General features: G+C 33.5%; 1 protein-coding gene across 1 annotated transcript; it reads right to left on the minus strand.

Annotated features, from left to right (window-relative positions):
• Positions 1-8337: 8337 nt before the first annotated feature.
• On the minus strand, positions 8338-22123 carry LOC123565898 (neuropeptide receptor 15-like). The gene is made up of 2 exons (XM_045359665.2): positions 20946-22123; positions 8338-10787 (listed from the first exon to the last, which is right to left on the minus strand). Exons 1-2 carry the CDS (start codon positions 21332-21334, stop codon positions 10055-10057), a joined length of 1122 nt encoding a protein of 373 aa, XP_045215600.2. The 5' UTR covers positions 21335-22123; the 3' UTR covers positions 8338-10054.
• Positions 22124-23091: the final 968 nt, after the last annotated feature.

A 23091-nucleotide genomic window follows, 5' to 3' on the forward strand; every position in this document is an offset into this window, starting at 1 on the left:
TGTTAAACAATTTCCCCCTTTTAGGGCCTCATCTATGTCATTTGTCAGTGTCCTTTATACTAAATGAGTATAAAATTTAAGAAAATAAATATTATGTCTATAATATTTACTTACTTAGGTTATAAAATTAACCTTTTAGACATTGCTTTCAAATATATGATTAAAATAAATAAAATATAGGTCCCTTTTTGGGGCCTCATTTTAAGCTAATTGAGGTTAGCGAACTGCATGTCTCCTCCTATTTTTGGATTTAGCATACTTCAAAATAGTTACATACGAAGTTTGGTGCTTTCTTCACAAAAGGAAACATCTTTTTCCTATAACCTACTCACTACTATGTTTGCTGAAGTAAACAGGAACATGTGATGTATTTTTGGCATACATAATATCAGAAATGCAACACTAGATCTATTTTCGTTTGTAATGTAGATCATTTAAATATGATATATTTAAATCATTTCAAAACTCATATATACTGGAAAAGTGCTATGTAACTGAAATATGCTGATAACTAGAGCTATCGCTAAAGGTGATGAATGAACCCACCGCATGCACTGACACAGTACATTGCAATTTGACGCACACAAGATTGCATAATTATGTGGACTGTACTAATAAGCTTTGATAATGTGGCAGTTGAGTCCAATAAGTCCAGGGGTGTTCAAAGATAATCTGTCATAGATTTATTGTAAATTAATCATTGGATTTACCTGTATTGGAAAATAAACAGTGTCGATTGTATTGAGGTCAACTGCCACATTATCAAAGTTTATTAGTATGTATACAGACTGTTTGTATACAGTATAGTAACAAAAAACAAAGTCCCATAACTATGCAGAATATTTATCTAAAAGAATGTAACATGCACCATGCACAACTAGGGTTGGTACTGATCACTTGTGTGAAGTTTCATTAAATTGTGTGCAAGGGTTCGAAGATTAGGCGCGCACAAGATTGCATATGCAGACTGTATGTACATAATATGTTAACAAGAAACAATTTCCCATAACTCTGCAATCTTTGTTGCTGAAAGAACCTAACATGCCCCATGCACAACTACTGTTGTTACTGACCACTTGTGTGAAGTTTCATTACATTGTGTCAAGGGGATGAGGAGAGATGGTGCGCACAAGATTGTGTCTATGTATATAGTATAGTAACAAAAAACAAAGTCCCGTAACTCTACAAAAAAAATTCTGAAAGAACCTAACATGCCATATGCACAACTACTGTTGTTACTGATCACTTGTGTGAAGTTTCATTAAATTGTGTCAAGGGGATGAGGAGGGATGGTGCGCACAAGATTGTGTCTACGGACAGACAGACAGACAGAGACAAACAGACTGAAACCAGTATAGCCCCCCCCCCGCCTCCCTTACAACTTTGTTGTCGGGGGGTACAATAATATAGCTATATGCTGTTTTCTTTACAAGTTGTTATAAATGTATTTTTGCGTGTACCATACGATACTAAATTGTAGCAGGTTGTATGAAATCATCGTTATGCCAGCAGGCTGACTATACATAATAAATGGCGTTGAGCAACTATAATTTTAATAATTACACCGTACAGGATAAAATACTCCAGACAGGCAATTTGCATTAGGAGTCATATAATAATAGTTACTTTTAGCTTTTTCTAGATCTTTTTTGTTAAACAAATAGCCCCCCCCCCCGCCTCCCTTACAACTTTGTTGTCGGGGGGTACAATAATACAGCTATATGCTGTTTTCTTTACAAGTTGTTATAAATGTATTTTTGCATGTACCATACGATACTAAATTGTAGCAGGTTGTATGAAATCATCGTTATGCCAGCAGGCTGACTATACATAATAAATGGCGTTGAGCAACTATAATTTTAATAATTACACCGTACAGGATAAAATACTCCAGACAGGCAATTTGCATTAGGAGTCATATAATAATAGTTACTTTTAGCTTTTTCTAGATCTTTTTGTTAAACAAAAAGGACATTGAGCAATAGAGCAATCAGAAAATACATAATTTTAATCTTTCATAGTCCTACTGCTCTGCTGATGGATGTTTTTTTTTGTCAATTCATTCGTTCATTATGTTAAATTCAAATCTTTTTTTCTTATTGGCATAAATGGCTTGCAAATGTCATTTAGGAAATTGTAGTTTATTACTATCTTGTTCCAGACAAAATTAATCCAGACAAGGGACGATAAATACTTACAGATAAATGCAATACACACACAGACGAGATTGTTCTCTACAACATCTCGTTGCATTCTTATGATTGGACCTAGATGTCAATATTTGTCAACGTCAGTCCCATATTTCCCACCTATAATTTGGAAACTACGGAAAGAATAATACCGCTTCATTATGTATATATCCATTATATCCTTTGTTATAGTTTATGAGTGTTCATTTGGTAATAGTATTAACCGCCTCGATAGCACAGTCGTAGAGCGTCCGCGTCGAGGGTTCGATCCCCGGCCGGGTCATACCACAGACGTGAAAAATGGTACCAGCTGCTCCCTTTTTTGGCGCTCAGAATTAAGAAAGGGAAAAAGGAGAAACTGGCCTCTTCTCTCATACCCTCGTGGCGGTAGATTCCATCAGGAATGAGTATCGAGAGTGATTAATACAAGTTGTAGAACTTGCTTCACAATCGACCTAAAATAAATTTTGTTTGTTTTGGGTTTAACGCCGTTTTTCAACAGTATTTCAGTCATGTAACGGCGGGCAGTTAACCTAACCAGTGTTCTTGGATTCTATACCAGTACAAACCTGTTCTCCGCAAGTAACTGCCAACTTCCCCACATAAATCAGAAGTGGATGACTAATGATTTCAGACACACTAAAATAAATTAGTATAAACTAACGGTATGACCTAAGAATGTTTTATATTGCATATCTCGTCATCCCATATCTCTTTTTCTTTGTATGTTATAGATTAATATCACATCGCCCAGCACATTCCATATATTTCAATATGAACTAATGTAGTCATTGTGTGTTTCAAGCTGTTATTGTGCCATAGATCCGTCCGCTGTTTGATTGATGACTGTATTAGAATGTTTATTTAACTTTTCACTAGATGTAGTGTATCTTGTCATGTTAACAGCGTAGGCAAAAACTGTTCAGACATGATCTCTGATTTATTAATTTGATTGAATGGCACAAGGACAAATGTTGAGACAACGTTGACATATCATGTAAATAAATATTAATATTATACGTGGTTTTGAAACATAGCTTCTCTACTTCTTCAAAACTAAAACTGTTTTTATACAATTGAAGGAGATAAAAGGCAACATATATATTCGCAAACTCTAAATGTGTATTTGCTACACGAAATGAAATGAAAATGTCTTCTAATTAGACAGCGCATATATTTTGAATGGTTTAAAAATGACATTTCGGAGATGGAATAAAATTTTGTTTACCCTGATGCTAAATATTTCAACGTAATCATAAATTTCATTACGCTAGTATGAGCTTTTAGTATGTCTACATTATACATAATTCATATTGACCGATGAGGGATGCCACTTTTTCGGTCTTAATCATTCGAACCTGTATCCTCGCTGATCGCACGTATGGGAAAGTGAACTGTAACTGAATTTAATAATATCCCTTAATGTAAACTATCTGTATCAAATTAATGTAAGAGTTCGTATAAATTCTCTCTACTTATATATTTATATACTTTATCCGTATTGTTAAGCAATATAGCTGGACAAAAGATTAAAAGGAAATGCCTTTTTTCCATTACATAGTTTAATTGTGTAATATTACAACTTCAAATATCCACCACTGATGTGCATCGTTAGGACAATGGTTTTAATGACGTCGTCGTCAACATCGACGTTATCAATAATGACGTCGCTTATGTGTATAATAGGGAATCGATCCTACCGATTTTCGTCGCGAAAATCGGGATCGATCCCTCTACGGTAACATGCGATATATACCGAATGAGATATACTATCGAATTAAAAAATGTGTCCTTCTGCACGTGCACAGAGCGTCTAATTTCGGATTTTTTGGAAGAATACGCCTTTTCCTAGTGTGTAATAAGCGTTCACATAACTTGTCCGAACCGCAACGTCTTGCACATCAGTACAAATATGGGCAGTATTGTTTTTTTTTTAATCCAAAGTCTACCTTTGAATTGATACAAACGCATATTTCTGGGCAAGCTGAGGGACTGTAACGATTTACGATTGAGGCATTGCCTTATTTCATATTAAACAATGTCAATATTTCGTTCGCGTCATTGAAAAAACATAAAATATGTAATAATGCAAATATTATAGACTCTTCAGAAGATGAAGGAAGCATATTTCATCAACCTTTTAAATCGTGTCCAAATGCATAATAATATTTAATATGTTCATTAATCATTTTCCGTGACTATTATGTTGTAGCCCCAACCCACCATAACAAAAAGTCACCCAATTACCTAGCTTTACAGCTTTAGCATTCCGTCACTGTTTGCGCACATCATTTAGCTTAACTTACTTTCAAGCTGAATTTTGGATCACTTATCATTACGCCGGTTATCGGACGTGGCTGAGTTGGATGTATTTTATTTATTTATTTTGTTGGCTTTAACGTCGCACCGACACAAGGTCATATTGCGACTTTCCTGCTTTGATGGTGGGTGGAGGAATACCCCAGGATGTAATATCAGACTTAATTGAAATGAAAGTGATTATTACGTCACAAGTTGGAAAGGCTTTTTAACGTACAGACCGAGTTTGCATGAACTTGCTTTAATGTTTCTGTAATATGAAGACCTATCTGTAATGTATTTCTTCGGTTCTCAGCATGAGGCTACAATTTATAGCATAATGAATGACATAAACATGCTATTAAAAGATATTACTATTGCAATCTATGAAAGAACATTTTATTGAAGTTTATTGAAAGAAACTAATGTCGTTATGTACTTTCACGCAAAATACCCATTCGTGTCATATCTTTTATCGATTGCAATTTTAGAGAAAATCGTTGGTATAAAAATCTACAAGACGGTTAAAACAGACAGTTTCTTTATTGATTTCTTACCAATAACCTATTAACCTATGTTACGATTGTAAGAGTCGTCGCATACATCACAAAATTAGGTATCTTATTCAACCTAGATATATTTATAAAATGCTTTACAGAAGGTGAACGGGTATTGGCTTCCCACTGGAATAAATGGTAGTATACATCAGCACGTGTTTATCTCTTCATTCAGAACTAAAATTAAGTTAACCAAAAATCTAATATATAAAACCTAGATATCACTGGAAAACGTTTGTTATGACACTTGTATTTATATTGATTGATGCGACATTTTATTGTTTATTATAGGAAATGATTATATACAAGCATAATATATTTGCAAAATCACGTGCAAGTGGTTAATTTGCACGTTTCATAGCAAAATGTTAAAACAAGCATAAAATTCAGATATTTCAAAAATCAGTCGTTAGCATTTTACAACAAAAATTATGTTCTATGTTTGTGCCTTTTCTAATGTTTATAACATGTACATATAGTTGCTATTGATGTTATTATTATCGATATTGATGCAAATCAAGATACCTGTTTGGAGGTCGTCATTAAAGTGGCATTATGCGCATCTTACTGCACAAAGTGTGTTTTTGGTGAATGTTTTATAAAAGCAAATTTTGGTTGCTGTGCATTTAAATGCCGCATTTGTGTTTGAAGTTGATGGTTTAGAAATAAAGAAATCAGACTAACAAAATAATAGTTTTTTTTGCTTCAGTCTTCTACGCACTGATCTCCCTTACCTATAGGTAGAGATTTCTGTAGTTATAGGGAAGCAACTTCTGCATGCAGTTTGGCTTTTCTTAAAAAAACTGCCCCAGTCAAAATAAGAAAAGTCGTATTTGGAAAGTTATTATTTCGTACTGATAACAAGAAAAGTTTGGTATACTGGGTTAAAAGCTATAATTTCCTCCACCCTGTTTACACACATTTCTATTTCAGCTGGATTTATACTTGAAAAATGCGCATAAATCCACTTTAATGCATAAAAAGCAAGCATTGTACACGTACCCTACTTCAATATAGAACAAATTGTTACACCAAACAGTTTTACAATAAATTCCAGTGTGCGTTTGCTTTCAGTATATCGGAATTTTCCTTCTGTTGTCACTGTTAAATTTCATAAAGTTATTTGCATTGGTATCAAAATATTTACCAATGACTGAAGCACCTACACATAAAACAATGAAACAGAAAATATTTGATTTGCAGAAAAAGCAAAATTAACTCAAGGACTTGTGTTCTGATTTTAATTTGCATGTACCGGTGGACACGTAGAAAGGAAAATTCACACAATTAGGTTAAGGTCTGTTCGATCTATGTTTAGATAGAAATAACATTAACAGCCTACAAGAGTAAACGGAATTCCTCCAAAATTTGCAGACACCTCAGAAAACACATTTGAAAATTAGATAAATACGAATTTATAGTATGATCTTGTTGATTTATATCGTAGTCTTGTAAGAAGTTTCAAAATAATTTCTACATAATCATGCACTTAAATGCATTTATATTTCTGTCATTTGCATTCATTTCTTCTGTAAACGAATTAAATATTGCAAATCATGAGTAAGAAGCGTATGGTTGCAAATCATTGATACAATTATCTAGAAAAACAATGATACAACAAAAATGTATAATACTCTGAACAGTCTTCTTTTGATTGTGTTCTTTGATAAATAATGAATTATGCAATACCCCTCTCTCTTCAAAGCTCCAGCAATAGTAGAGTATGTACTTTATTTAATAATATTGAATGGACCCAGTGATCCCAAAGACGAAAATAACTACTTTTTACGGCCATCATTTTTAATATTATTAATGTGTCATGTACAAAGAAGAACTGTGCAGATTATCCATTTTTACTTAAAAAGAAGGAATAAAAATGCACATCAAACAGTTTAGAGCTAAAAGACTAGTTAACCCATGCCATAAATAAATAACTTCAAACATTTCATATTGAATTTAAATGTTATTTACTTGAAAACCTCATTCCGGACAGTTTAATGAATTCCAGCTTTGTCACAAGATTTTACATTTCTAATTTTCCACAACCACAAGCCAGTGTAAGGGCCGACAAAATGTGGCTGCTTAAAGCAGATTGCGGCTGATGGACGAGCACACTGCCATTACGGAAATTAAACTGACTTGTTTAAACAGGCGACCACTAAGACTGCATTTCAAAAACATATCAAATCAAAACGTACCTAACAAAGGTCGCAAAACATGTGAGATTTACACATATATTGTACATGATCGGTAAGAAGCCATTCAATGTATTATTCTTGAGTTTATTACCTCACTGCTACTTTATTCTATTCCTGTTATAATCTTCATTGCTACCTTTGAATCAGACAAAACGTCATTTAGTCCAACCATATTTTCATAGAGATACCCTTCTCACTTTATAAGCTCATTTTCTGTACGAGACTTTCTGTTTGTGTTGCGTCAGTTTGAGATATTGTTTTGTGGTAATGGCATAGAAATAAACGACGTGTAGTTTAAAGCAGAACAGTCAATTAAAACAACGCTTTTACTATTCAAGATCAGTTGGATACCACAATAATACTTATCGCAAGAGCAAAAGGATCTACACGAAACAGATATATGGTTACATTTCTTTGACATATAACATAATATAATTCTTCATAAATTAATTGTTATCACTCTTTTATAGTTCATACTATCTATTAAATGTACTTGCACTAAGAGCTATAAACACATCAGCACATCAAAATGAAGTTCAATTAAATTGTCAATTAGGGATTTAGCTTAAACGAATTCTGTATGAATATACGATATCGTATGATTGTATTCAATTTCTAACACATAGAAGCAGCATGTTTTGTTCATCATTTTAATACAAGTCAACGAAAACATGTTATTAAATTATAACATAATCTTCGATTAAAAGAGTTTCATATAGATGAAACAGCACGAAGATTAGAAACAAAGATTTCCCTAGAATTGTGTTATTCTCACTTATCAAGAAATGTTCTTCTCCATGATTTACATGTGACATGAAATTTGTAAAATCTTAACGAACAAAAGATATATATAACTTTGTCTTGGAAATTGAATACAATACATTTTAAAAGACAATCCTGTTTTACCTCTCCTGTCTAGCTGCAAAGAATAATGGTGATGATAAAATAAACAGAGTGATAACGATATATCCTCGGTATTTTGCCGTTCGTGACAAGACCGTATAATTGAGCCGTGCCATGGGAAAACCAACATAGTGGGTTTGCGACCAGCATGGATCCAGACCAGGCTGCGCATCCGCGCAGTCTGGTCAGGATCCATGCTGTTCGCTTTCAAAGCCTATTGGAATTAGAGAAACTGTTAGCGAACAGCATGGATCCTGACCAGACTGCGCGGATGCGCAGGCTGGTCTGGATCCATGGTGGTCGCAAACCCACTATGTTGGTTTTCTTATGGCGCGGCTCATATGATTACATCAACATGGGATTTCGTGCTTGAAAATCATTCTATTTCATTGTCGTAATTGAAAAAACGTTTGCAAGGTCCTAAAAGCGTGTCAGTGATAAAGCATGGTACTTGCATCAGATCTTTATTTTTATAGGTACTTACTATAACAGTTCAAGGAATCAAAAAGTTCGTTTCCCTAGAATTAAAGCAAATTTTTTTTTTCATTGCGTAACATGGACATATTCCGGTATTGTGTAAGTATATTCATGATGTAACTGTGTAAAATGTTTATTTATTTATTTATTTATTTATTTAGATTGTACGGCGCACCAACACAGTATAGGTTATATGGCGCCATACAGGCCCCGATTTCACGAAAATACTGAAGTAATTGCTTAGCTAAGTCTTTTATTTCAAATGCTTGTTTTTGCCCTTTATGCGTCTTCAGTGTTGACTTTTTCATCTATATCAGACCCGTACATGACTATTTCATAGATCAAAGCATAACAATTCTGAATTTTACAGAAAATGAAGTATAAAATTAAGAAATATACTTAAGCAAATACCTAAGTTCGTGATATCGTGCTTAAATAGAAATATCATATTTGCGTGACTGAAATAAGTACTGCAGACAAATACTACTTACCATAGTTTAATTTAGCTATAAGTACATTGGTACAGAAAAAAATCAACATTAAATAACAATAGCTTAAGCATAGCATGATTTTAAACTAACATACTTAACTAAGTAATTACTTAAGTTTTTGTTTTGTGAAACTGGGGCCAGGACTACAAATTTTGGTTCCACATCTCATTTACTTCGAAATAAAAACATGAGGTATGGAATCAAAATTTGCATACCTGCTGGAATCACAGAGTTACTGCAAAACCAAGTGTTAAGACCTATTAGTCGCCTCTTACGATCATGCAATGAACGTTGCAAATCGAGCGTTCGGCCCTGTTAACTATTCCGCAAATTTGGTAAATACGGGACGTTTTAATGCAAAAAAAAAAATTAATTAAATGTAAAAGTTTTCGATTCAACGCAGTCTGCTCTCGATCTTCCTATATGTTAGATCTGATGTCGCCTATCTAAATTCATCTTTCTGTGTAATCGGATTTCCAATATTGCTATTTTTATTTCCACAAATCTAATTTTATTTGAACCAATCAGACGGCTTGTTTCAACAAGCGTTTGAATTAATAGGGCTAAAATGATCTTTTTATAGAACAGAAGTTTCGTCATATTATTAACATTAGAACATGACCTTTTGTTTCTGCACTATCTTAAAAAATGTGACATGAACGCGACCCTCTATAGTTTGTCTTCGGATCCGATGTATAGCGTTAATACGAGGTGAATTTAACCAGACTGCGATTCAGCGTAAAATCATTGTATTCACACAAATTTTGTCAAGCCACTTTCATGCTGTCTTAACAACGTACTGATATTTTCTTGTATATCCTGGAAATTTATTTGAGGAAGGCTGTCAAATTACTCCTCTACTCTATGCGGTACTTAAGCAAATATCAACTATGTCGACAAAACAATATTAAAATCACATGTTAATATTTTGTGAGAAATATCTATCTATTTTGGTTGGTAATTCTAGTTGATTTTCTATAGAGAAGCGTATATTCCGTAGCTGGAGTTGAAGAGTGTAACATCAGTGTATCACTATTCTGACGTGCACTCTCGCGATCACTGCACGTGAATATTGTCTTAAACTTGCGACGATATTTATCGCTAAACACACAGTAGATGATGGGGTTTCCTGCTGAGTTCAGATAGGCAAGTACAGTGACGCCTACAAGAAAGCCCCAGTTTTGATGAAATGGCACGGGAGAAACAGTATTGTAGATGAGAAGAATTTGGTGTGGGGAATAGCTAACGAAATACAAAAGAACGCTGACAACAAGCATTTTGATAACACCGCGCCGAGCACTAATTGTATCCGAACACTTCTTGGGAGTTCCAGGGCTTTGACGCACATTTTGTCCATGCAGCTCGTTTATTCCAATAAACAGGTATTTGCCTATAATTACGTAGCACACAATTTGCACAAGTAACGGTATAAAATAAAAGAGCATAGCTTCTGTATATTTGAACACTAAGAACATACGAAGATGGTCGTGTGGAAATACGAGAACACAGAATTGTATATCAGTCTCGGTATTATTGAAGCTAGTCACGGTATTAAACAAGATAGTCGGCGCAGATAGCACAATGGCAAGAAGCCATACCATGACGATAACATACAGGGTACGGCGTCGGGTACACACGATGTGAGCCTTGATTGGAAACACTATGGCGATGAATCTGTAAATAGAAGACAAAATATAAACGTTATAAATTATGGAATCCTGTTTCCGCCATCGACTTTTCGGCCAGACAGATACGCGAAAACTTGAAATTAAGCATCTAATTTCAACTTTTCGCGCTAAAAATTTACCGCGAAAAGTCGAAAACTTCAAGTTTTTAACACGACAGTTGTCGTGCAAACGTCAACTTCTCGATCTAGAACCAAGCGCGAAAAGTAGAAATTTAAAATTAGAACTTCAACTTCTCGCGCAAAGATGTCCCGCGAAAAGTAGAAATCTTGAAGTTTTTGACCCGAGAATTGTCGTGCGCGAAATGTTGAAATTAAGTGGCCTATCTTCTACTTTTCGTGCCAGTTCTTTGGTCGGTATTTTCGCGATGTTATCGCTTAAATTTCGACTTTTCGTTCTAGAACTAACTAACCCTAACCCTAGCCCTAACCCAAACCTAAGTAACTCTAACCCTAACCCTAGAACAAGTCGAAATTTAAGCGATAATATCACGAAATTATCGGCCGAAGAACTGGCACGAAAAGTAGAAGTTAAGACTTAAATTTATACTTTTCGCCCTACAAATTCAGTCGATAAGCTGACATTTGCACGACAATTGTAGCGTTACAAACTTCGACTTTTCAACTTTTCGAGGGAATATCTCAGTACGAGAAGTTGACATTAACTTTTTTAATTTCTACTTTTCGCGCTTGATTCTAGGTCGAAAACTTCAAGATTTCGACTTTTCGCGGTAAATTTGTTGCACGAAAAATTGAAATTAGATGCTTAATTTCAAGTTTTCGCGTGTTTGTCTTGTCGAAAAGTCGATGGCGGAAACAGGATTCCGTAATAAATAAGTGCAAATATTTTGGCCAGTGTAATGTTACAGACTGGTCAAGTTGATCATGTTATTGCTAGAAACCATGCCGAGGCCAAGTGGCGTAAAATGTCTGCTTTTAAAAACACAGTGTTATCGGGCTTAAAATAGAAATTTCTGTCGTTCTTTAATATTTTAAAAGCTTTTATTCTGTTATTAAAACAAGTGGACACAACCATTCAGCCAATAAATTCAGCCGGTAGGAACAACATTGTGCCATAGTCGGATTCAAACTAAATCAACGGGAAAGAACAATATATACTCATCTTTTAAATAATTTAAAGAACATATGAAACTAAGCAATGTACAGAGCCTAAGAAACTACAAATCGACTAACTAATTACTTTACTGTGAAAGTGCTTAAGGCATTTACGTGAAAAGTAGAACTATTCAGCACAAGAAGCGATACTTGATGATCTACAATCAGACGGAAAACCTTACAGTTTTTAAGTCTGTTAATTCATACCTGTTGTAATGGTTTGTTTTGAAAACTCAGAATAATTCATTCAGTAAATGCAAAAAGGTGATTAAAGTATTCGTGCTATATATCTAACATTGTGTCAAAACAATAAAAACTTTGAAAAATTTAGACAAGATTTATCTCTTAACTTTTTGCTGTCGCACATGCCTATATTTTCAATTCACACTAGGAGCTATAGTTTATATCTTTTTTATTCCAGGCAAGACGACTGAAACAATTAAGGACTTTTATAACATTTTCAAGAAGACCGAAGTAAATAGAGACAAGACTGCGAAAATAAATCTGAATGCTCAATTTTCTTGTTACTTATTTCTTAAATATTTTATATACTATATATTAAGACAAATCGACAGTAGTCCTCTTTCCGTGAACAGATTTAAGCTTACAAAGAATCATACAGGGCAATGTCTAGAGCTATTATAACTAACATTTAGCACTTCGGTTCGCAGCTATAACCTTGTTAATGCAATGCATATATTTTCATAAAGACACTCATTTAACATTATTGAAAATACACTTGATTGAAAGTAATCAACCGCTTTATGTATTTTCACCCAAAACGTGAAATACATATCAATCTTTTCATGGCATTTATAGTAACGGGTTGAAAGAAACTCTTTAGGGTAAACACTAACAGTAAAACTAAATATTTTACATGTAGCATTGACTAATTTATTATATTGAACTCTAATTACTTTTGAAGTCTCTTAAAGTATCTTTTCACAAGGAAGTTGCATATATCTCACAAATTTTAAATGTATAGAATCTAACACAGAAAAGGCAATTATCAAGTACGAAAGCGAAAGTCAGTTATGGTTTCCCGAAAACATGAGTGTTTGTAGCATCACTCTCATTCTCTGGGCGTTTTTAAATTAAAATGTAATTAGCCCAAAACTAGACAGAAATATGTTTTAACTGCTGGTAATTAGATCTTGGTTTAAATAAACAGATTTCACAATGCGGATCTCATTAAGGATAATGAAATGTCATAAAATATACCGTTCTTACATATAATTGAGCCGTGCCATGAGAAAACCAACTTAGAGGGTTTGCGACCAGCATGGATCCAAACCAGCCTGCGCATCCGTACAGTCTGGTCAGGATCCATGCTGTTCGCTAACAGTTTCTCCAATTCCAATAGGCTTTTAAAGCGAACAGCATGGATCCTGACCAGACTGCGCGGATGCGCAGGCTGGTCTGGATCCATGCTGGTCGCAAACCAACTATGTTGGTTTTCTCATGGCGCGGCTCATATGTACACTTGACTACAATTATATAAATAGAATGTAAGGAAATCATTCCTTAGGTTAACGGGAGGCCAGTGGTTCAGGTACCCGCTCTTCATGAAATAATGACCGACTTTTTCACCGCAAATGCTTGAAAATATGATCAGACTAATTTTAAACTTTAATTTCGTTTTATTCATTTCACTTAAATATTCTGTTTCAATTTATTCCCTTTCCAGCGGGAGCGTAATGAAATTTCTGCTTGAACTAGTAAGGCGTAATTTGGTACTCATTTTGGTTTTTAACAGCGATTATTAAGATTAAATTTTGGGGGTAAAACAATGAAAATTACTTTTAGTTAACAACACCGAGAGAGTTTCTCTAAATTTCAAATTACATCTAAGTTCAACAAGAAATTTAACTCAGTATATAACATTTAGATAGAATTATTTCAATTGTCTAAAAAGATTACTTGCAGTAGTGATGAGCAGTGTAACAAAAAGTTTTAAAACTTTATGTAGCTTCGAAATTCATTAAATTTTGCAAATAATATAACTGGAGACAACCGTTGGTGTATTCACGAGGCGGTGTACACGGAACATTCAATGATACACAGAGTGCAATTCAAAAAAAAGCGGCGTATGGTCCCGTGTTAAAAAAATGGGTTTGCCCTAAACGAGAAAACAATTGGTAGAACTTAACAAACTGGAATTTAGAGAATGGGGCCTGCATATCACAGAAACTGCCTAAAGACAAAAATTAAAAAGCAGGCAGCATAGCATAGGGGTGATTAAACAAAACCCAAAAGCTGTGAAAGCCGGAATATTGGAACCAACCAAGCCAAAATGTTCAGGCTCAAAATGTTAGGCAATAGGGATGTAATAATTATTTCACAAACCTGCGTTCTAATGCAAATTTTGACTGCTATTAAAAACAAATCATTAAAATGAAAATTATGTTTATAAAACTTACACTAAAATTTCTGTCTTGGATTAAGCAGCTAGTATAAAAATGTCAAATTTAATTTATATGTCCAGGGAAATTCTGACATGTATAAAGCGTACAGTGTAAACTATCAAACGCTTAAACCACTGGCACCAGAACCGAAAGAAAATGTCACTGCATATGATATACCCTACCCCTAGTTACACTGTAAGAACCATGAATTCATGAACGAGATAATGCACTTATTATATTAATTTCAATCGCGCATTCTCACATAAAACGGGTTGTTCGATAAATGGGTAATATGCATATAGAACAAGCGGTAATTTATTTGCCGTCGTGCACCAGTAGTTCATGTTGCAGAAATACAACACATATTTTGTGAGAAAAAAAACTTGGATGAACATATCTAATTAGTATCCGGTCTAGAGGTCACAGCAGTTTGCACACGTTAGGCGAAATGTAAACAAACAAAAACCGAACGCGAAATATTCAAAATGATACAATTAAACACGAAATGATGAATGAAATTCATCTTAGAAATGATTTTGAATTTGAAGATATATAGTAGTACATATTTGTTTTATTAATTTAATTCATATTGCACATTTATGTTGTGTGTACACATGTAGATAAACGACTACTGACATACATTTTCATATCAGCCAATCAGAATAATTTTGAAATCTAGACCGGAACTTCATTAGGGAAGTTCATCCAAGATTTTTTCTGTAACGTTGATGAAACTATAAACTATGAGGTGTTTTTCTGAGATTAGAAATATTGAAAAGCAATGTGGCCGGTGCACAAGATAAATAGCCACTTGTTTAATATGCATAGTACCCATTTAACGAACTGCACGTTTTATGTGAGGAATGCGCGATTTAAATAGGTTAGTATATTGTTAGTATATTGTTAGTATATTGTTAGTATATTTTCCTGTTCACGACCATGGTTTATACAGTATACCTAGGGGTAGAGTATAAGTATAGTGGCATTTTTTTCTGTTCTGGTGCCATTATGAATTAAAAGGCAACGTATTTACCAAATTGTACGACTGGTCAATATGCAAATTACATATTGTTCACATTTTATTCCTCAAGATACACTAATATTTTAAAATAGTATTTAAAAGTATTAGCGACTACATTAATTTAATTAAATTGAAAATCAATTGTGTTATGTATTAACACTAAAATGACGAATATCCGATGAAAAGCTAAAATATTCTACCCATTATAAATGAAAACTTAAGATTATCTTAATTCGATTTCGATATTCGAGATACGATATAGTTTTGAAATCAACACAAAAATTATATAACAAGGAAACTAGACATTATTTGGCTTACTATATATCATCTGCTGAAAGGACTACGTCCTATTATGAGAAATGTAATGCTCATGCCTGTATGCTTGTTCTCTCACTATGTCAGAGTGGTTTGTGCTTGCTAAACATTTAGATGAACACATCATATTCGCCCCTATATATATATATATATATATATATATATATATATATATATATATGGCCTTAGTGGAGTAAACTGTGTCACATAAAAAGTTAAGGAAATATTCTTAATCAACTTACTGGTTTTAAATGACCAACAAATACCTCCACTGTAAAGAGGCAGTAAGTTGCAGTATGCAGTTCTTTATAAACTGAAAAGTTGTACTTTAAAACTTACTGTAAACTGACGATTATCAAAACTAAACATTAAATCAGTTAAATGCTTATTAACTTATTGAAAGCTAATTTATTAATTAAGTTTTGTTTTCTTTTACATATTAGAATGAAACGAAATTTACTATCAGATCTATCAAAGAGCCTATGTATTCCAGAACAATGCTAGAAGTACGACAAACGTCAATACCGCGAAAGAAAGTTCGTATCTAACTACAAAGGTATTTATATTTTTGTGGTCAATAAAAGTATTTTATAGAATAATAGAAGCTAATTGTCTCCTCTTTCTTTATCACTACGGGCGTGGGTGGGGTGGTGGTGGGGGAGGGGTAGGGAGAGGATGCTCAATAAGGATTCAGAAACACTATTTTTCCACACATCATCGAAGGTTGTTAAAACTGTTGGATATTGCTGAGAAGTGAATGTTAAGTATTCCAGAATCAGTTTTTATGTTTTGAGAAATAATAATCTAACATTTGTCATTATGGCAACGTAATGTGACGTCATTAGATTTAATTTTTCACTATATTCCTGCTTTGCATTGACCAATACCTTTCTTACTACTTACATTTTTCTAAACTAAATATACTTTAGGCGGGTTACTATTTACATGAGGGATAAGCGTTATGCAAAGAAGGTCTAAGATTGAATGTAAAGTCACTAACATGTTTGCTGGGATATATTTTGCCATCACATTAGAATGTGTGTAGAATGTATTTTGGATCGAACAATTAGTTTCAGACAAATGATATGTTGCATAAAGTCAACCGGATACTACACAACAAACTAAAAGTAAAGTGCTATTTATTTTGATTGGTGGTGGGTGTCGTTTGGGCGGGGGTTAAATTATTTGCTTTTGGGGACGAGTGGGTGCAATGATGTAACGTGTTCTCAGAATGGGAGATGTAATGGGCCACTATGAGATAAGAAAAACGAGAAACTAAAATAATTTATTGGGTGTTTGTTTGTGTATGTAAGATGTAATGTTAGGGACGGGATGACCGATATCAAGACATACAAATTTAAAGTATTTTATAGGGTAGGGTGGAGTAAATAGGGCATGGTGGAGATGATATTCTGAGGGGCTATATCGAATCACAGCTGAAATAAAATGTGCTTTTAGGTGTGGTTGTGGGTAGGTTTGTGGGATATCGAACGAGAGTGGTCGGGGAGATAAGAGGACTATATCAAGAAACAATGAACTATTAGGAATTTCAGGCGGGAAAAGGTTATGTGAGTTGTGTTACTGGGATGAGGAAGTGAAAATATGGGCAGAGGCATATGACAGGATACGAAGAAACGATATCAAGAAATATTAGAAACTAAAGATGAAAAGAAAATCTGGTTTAGTATGGATGATTCTGTGGTTTGGTGAGAGGGTGCCGAAAGGTGAACACACAGATGAATGAGCAGTATTTCTATATTCCCTCCAAGGAATGAAATATATATTCAAGAAAGACAAAAGAAACGAATTTTAGCGAACATGTTGCTACGCACGAAAATGACATTATTTAATCAAAATGACAACTTAGGTTACGGAACCTATGTTATTCAGCCGGTATTATCATGACAAAGGAGTATGTGAAGTTTCAGTTAGTTTTGATGTATAGTTACTAAGATACATACTCGCATTCGCTGACAAACGTGAACTAAATAATGAAAGATGAAAATATGGCTAATTACAAAAAAAAATGTCATAATGTAATTCCAACTAGATGAAAGCAAGAGTGGTGTTTTTTTTCTTTTTTCATTCAGTTGATATTACCTTGGACGAAAATTGAAGTTTTAATTAGTTCTGTTATGTCGTTACTAAGATAGTTACTCCCTGAAAGATGAAAATATGTCTAATTACAAAAATGTCATAATGTATTTTAAACGAAAGCAAGAGTAGTGGCTTTTTTCACTCATTTGGTATTAACTTGGGCAAAAACTGAAGCTTTAGTTAGTTCTGTTATATTGTTACTGAGATACTAGCTCGCTGACATGACTCACTGATATAATAAAGACTAAAGGAATATAAAGAAACTGCAGAACTGGCAATTAAATCAGTTTTTTAAAAGCATGTTTGTGAAAAAATATTAAATAATAAGATGCTGTGAAATGATTAAATTTCTTGGGCAGTAATCATCGTGATTTTGACGAAAACAAAAATTTCGTAGGGAATAAATTCATCGATTTATTTTCTGAAGTTAAAATTAATTGAAAGTTTATTGTTCGATGGGATTTAATATCATGGATTGATGTGAACAACTAGTCATTCATGAAAATTGATGATTTCACAGTACTGTTTGTTTTTAACCTTTTAATGACAACCAAAACATGGCACTCATTTGGGATTCTGTAGTTCATGGAATAATGTTCTAGAAGTTCTATAGAAAATTTATAATAGAAATATAGTGAAACGTGGCACTGTTCATTAACATCAAGAAAACGTGAGAGATAAAGGCATTGAAGGATTAACGACTCTATTTCGTAGCTCAAGAATGTTGCATATGAATTGTTTTGTTATAACATGATTGTATTATTGAGCGCTGCGATAAGTATTACAAAGATTACGGATCAGATCTGATGTGTCAGTGATAAAACACGGGACTTTTATGGGAAATTTATTACATTTCGTCTTATTTAGCCAATGTTATGTGAACAGTGATTGGTCATTCTTTATTTGGTAATTACAATGATTTATTGGCATCAGAGAAAGGATATTTATTGGCATAGGCTCGATAACTGAAGAAGAATTTTAATTCATCCAGCACACTAAAGTTTTCGTAAATCTATCTAAGAATTTGAAATAGATTTTAAACGGCGGAACATAGTGGAAGCCGGACATAATGTTAACAGCCGTTGTAGCTGATCAGTATCAAACTTACTTGGAAATGTCTAAGAGGAATAATGTTAGAGATCTATAGTTTCAATATTTTGTAAGAATATCATTATCTGTCGTTAGCGATAAACTGTTCTTTTAAATATAGCTTAGTTCTATATAAATGAAGACCACGTGCTTTATTGCAAAACTATCATGAACACAATACAAAACTCATGAACGAAAAAGCGCAAAGTTTACATAGTAAGTCTTGACAAGATGTGACACAAGAAAAACAATTAAATGACTTATCTTATAATCTACATATTTATCTTACGTCGTCACACAATAGATATTTCCTTAAAAACCTAACTGCTTATTTTGAAAATTCACCCACGCATGCGATATGTAAACGTTCATGCACTTTTCGTGATGAAACACGTATGTATCATTATTTCAATCATTGCTGTTAAACCAAACAGTTTGACCAATGAGTGAGATCAGTTTCGACAATACAAATACATAATTGCAGGTGTCCAACTTTTCTGCTTTTTGAAATACACTTTAAAAACAATTTTAAGAATTTGGCAATGCCCAGCTTCAGTGCCATATTCAACTCTATGGTACTGTGCATGATTGTGTAATTATGTTTGGGGTGGAAAGATTTAGTTATTGCAATACAATATCAATTGATATATAAATTGTTCATATATTTTTTCATGATAGATATAAAAATGCTAAATGTTGATCTGCCGAAGACAAAATGTAATGCAATGTCTTGAAACGTACGTTTGAATAAGAAAAATGGTATTTTAGCAGGTCTTCGATCTCTTCGTCTCATTCGGCGATTTCAGGTTTAAGTCAATCACGTTTATTTTGAAATAATATTAGTATTAGACAGAAGTTAACAGATAAACGGTACAACACTACATAAGGGCTACTGTACTATTCACAATTCCTATCTTCTTGCAAAACATTTTTATTTTCATTTTTAGACTTTTTAAAGCGAAGGAAAACAAAACAATATCAGAAAAATTGTGATCGTAATGTACACATCCAATCCCGACCTCTTTTCGTTCCCGCTTTTGAAATATTTCTTTTTTAAATTATTTGCGTGCTGTAAATTACTGGGTTATTCTTAAAAAAATGATTATGATCGTATTTCGTATCGTATCGGGCGTTTACCTATCTCATTAACGATAGTAGTAATATTTCTATAAACTTTATCATTGAGTCATCAATACTAAAGGAAGAAAAGAGGTAGTTCGGTTACTGTGACCTTTTGAATTTGCGTCACTTTTTTGTGCGTTAGTTTCAATGATTTCCATAACGCCCACTACAATCGTCTCACTTGTTTGACTATGCAGCTTGATTAGCTGACAACGTTACTGAAATGATATGTTTTTTTAATATTAATTGATAATATGATAGCGGTCTATTCATCTTTACGAGCCATGAACTTTTGACAAGGAAAAGACATTTGATATTTAATTTACGTAGTGGGTTTTACTTTCTGATACTAGAAACAGTCTTTTGAATTAACAGATGGTGTTCAGCATGGATAAAACAAAGATTCTCCCTTAAAATCTATAATTTACTAATATGGATGCTCTAAGGTATTTAAAGAGAATTGTAAAAATGAGAGATAAATATTTAAATTACGGAAAGTCACAAAAAAGTTCTGCCATAAAAATATTGAATAATGATTTACAAAACAGTGTTACGCCATATAGACGACAAATTGTATTTACTGATTCAGTTTGAATATAAACGAAACAAATATTTATGATGAAAGAACATACGTGTAGAGGCTTGAAAATGCTTTTATGAAAAACTCCCTCTTTTTTCTTTATTTTTCCTTTTTTAGTAAAATAAATATATTGATATATTTTTCATTTTGTTTACAATATAAAACTAAAATTAACATTCACCACTTTTCATACGCAGATAAATATTGCAAACATATCTTTTAAATATTTTCAGTTTAAAGCAATGTATGTTAGCAGTTGTGTTATTTATGTTTCTAATTTCTTAAATTAGATAATTACACACATACATGCATAAGTGATAATAATTTTCCAGTTGAATGTATTGATGAATACTGTATTAATATGAAAGACAGCACTATATAACAAATGAAAACATATTCCTACCTTTCAACACACAGTGCCAGGAGGGTCATGACAGACGAGTACAAAGCACACACTAGGATCGATCTCTGAGTCTTGCACATTTCCGGTCCTAGAAGCCAGCCTTTATTAATCATAAATTGAACTATTTCTGGAATACCGAACAACAAAATTAATAGATCGGCCACAGCTAGGTTTACAATTAGCATGTTTGTCATAGAGAGTCTCATCTTGGCGTCACTAAAGACAATGTAAACTACTAAAATATTTCCGGTGATTCCAACGATTCCTATTACAAAGAACATAGTTGAAAAACTAGCAATTTCAGCAGTTGTGACATTCTCTGGACCTGGTATGGGTCCTACAGTGTCAAATCCAGATGTATTTGAAAATACAGATGTTGTATTATCCATCGTATTAGTTATATATAGAATTATGTAATACAAACTGTTCCGTCTGTTATCGTATAGAAACTTATGAAGACTGTTTTCGATTATGAACTGAAGACGAAATATACACTATAACAAATAATTGATAAATTATACAGAAAGAACTCCTTTTTTCTGAAAAAGACAAATTTAAAAATACATTTAAAGTATATATTTGTTTTCAAAGACGATTTAGCGCTTATATGTGAAAAATCGAACACAAACAATATCCAGTGGCAAATATCTGTTTGCCATATTAAGTATTCATTTGCAGAGTAGGCAAAATTCCTGATTAATTTGATTGTCACTGTGGATTGATAATTTCAGGAAATTTTGTCGTTTTAATTGAACGATTAATTTGCGTATTTATTCCGTTAATCTTAGTATTCAAACATGTGTCAGAATCATAACAGCTTTGGAAGAACATGCGGTCTTTTAAGACATCGAAATCTTTTGTCCATCTTATCGGCTTTAATTTCTCTCCTTATTTGTCAAACATTCTAATACGAAAGACGTGTGTCGCTTTTAGTCCGAAGCTATATCCAATACAGTAGTTCCCCGCCTATCGGATATTTTATAGTGTCTCCTGAATTTCCCATGCTGCTAAAAAGGCTCGCTTTAATAACGCTAACACGCACATGTCATTTCCCTTTCCATTATACACGGGCCACGGTTTACGGAAATCGCATTTGGTGTATTACAAGTTGGCGATGGAACGACAAGCGCAATCAATCTAGGTTTCGTCTATCTGAATTGTTGACGTCGATTCTATTAAAAATCGCACTGCTATGTATTATTTCTTTTAATTTGCTAAACTAGATACAAACAGTGAATTGACAATTTTAAATCAATAAAGTAAACTTGTAATAAGCGCATTAGCAGTCCGGGATGTGCATGTTTTGCATCAATATTGCTCTAGCAAAATAAAGCCGTTGATACTTGAAAATGCAAACACAAATAATAAAAGTCAAACTTTGTTGATGCATAAGTGTGTGACTGTTAATAAAAGTGTTAATCTTTGACTTAAGTAAAAATTATATAATCGAAGTATATTCAAATAAAATTAATATCAACAGACACTAATACATGTGTGCATTATAGCTGTTTGTCCCTGAGATGTGTGTATAATTCACTGTGTAATCTACTCATTTTACTTTAAGGTTATTATTTTTGTTCGGCTTGACGCCGCAACGACACATTTAGAGGTCATATAGCAAATTTCTAGCTTTGATTGTAGAGAAGACCCCAGCTTACCCTCTGTGTATTATTTCACCACAGGCGGGCACCTGGGTAGAACCACTAACCTTCTGTAAAACAGGTTGACGGCTTCCTCGCATGAAGAATTTAAACGCCCCGACTGAGACTCGAACACACATCGGTGAGGGACAAGTGATTCGTAGTCAGTGACCTTGACTACTCAACCATGGAGACTTTATTAAGGTTTCTATATAGTTTGTTTAGGACATAAGACAAAGGAAGGAAAGAGGAACATATACGGGGTAATTAGTAATTATACAAATGTATCCGAGGAACATAAAAGCCATTAATAGGTAAGCACATATACTCGATCAGTTTTTGACTCGGGCGCTGTTGCGATGTGGATCCGATACCTTTACGGGCAATACTTTACGAAGATGAAACTAGAGTTATTATGATATTTACTTTCATCATTATTTTAAATTATATTATGATGATATTATATAATATTACATTTCAATACAATGCATCATATTGAGTATTTT

This window comes from Mercenaria mercenaria, chromosome 8 (assembly GCF_021730395.1).
Source record: "Mercenaria mercenaria strain notata chromosome 8, MADL_Memer_1, whole genome shotgun sequence".
NCBI classification, from domain to species: Eukaryota; Metazoa; Mollusca; class Bivalvia; order Venerida; family Veneridae; genus Mercenaria; species Mercenaria mercenaria.

Bases quoted from the DNA above. Each gene is read 5' to 3' on its own strand.
- LOC123565898 (XM_045359665.2), bottom strand. From the start codon at position 21,334: ATGGATAATACAACATCTGTATTTTCAAATACATCTGGATTTGACACT. The intron at 10,788-20,945 runs GTAGGAATATGT...TTCTATTTACAG, and splicing joins CTGGCACTGTGTGTTGAAAG to ATTCATCGCCATAGTGTTTC.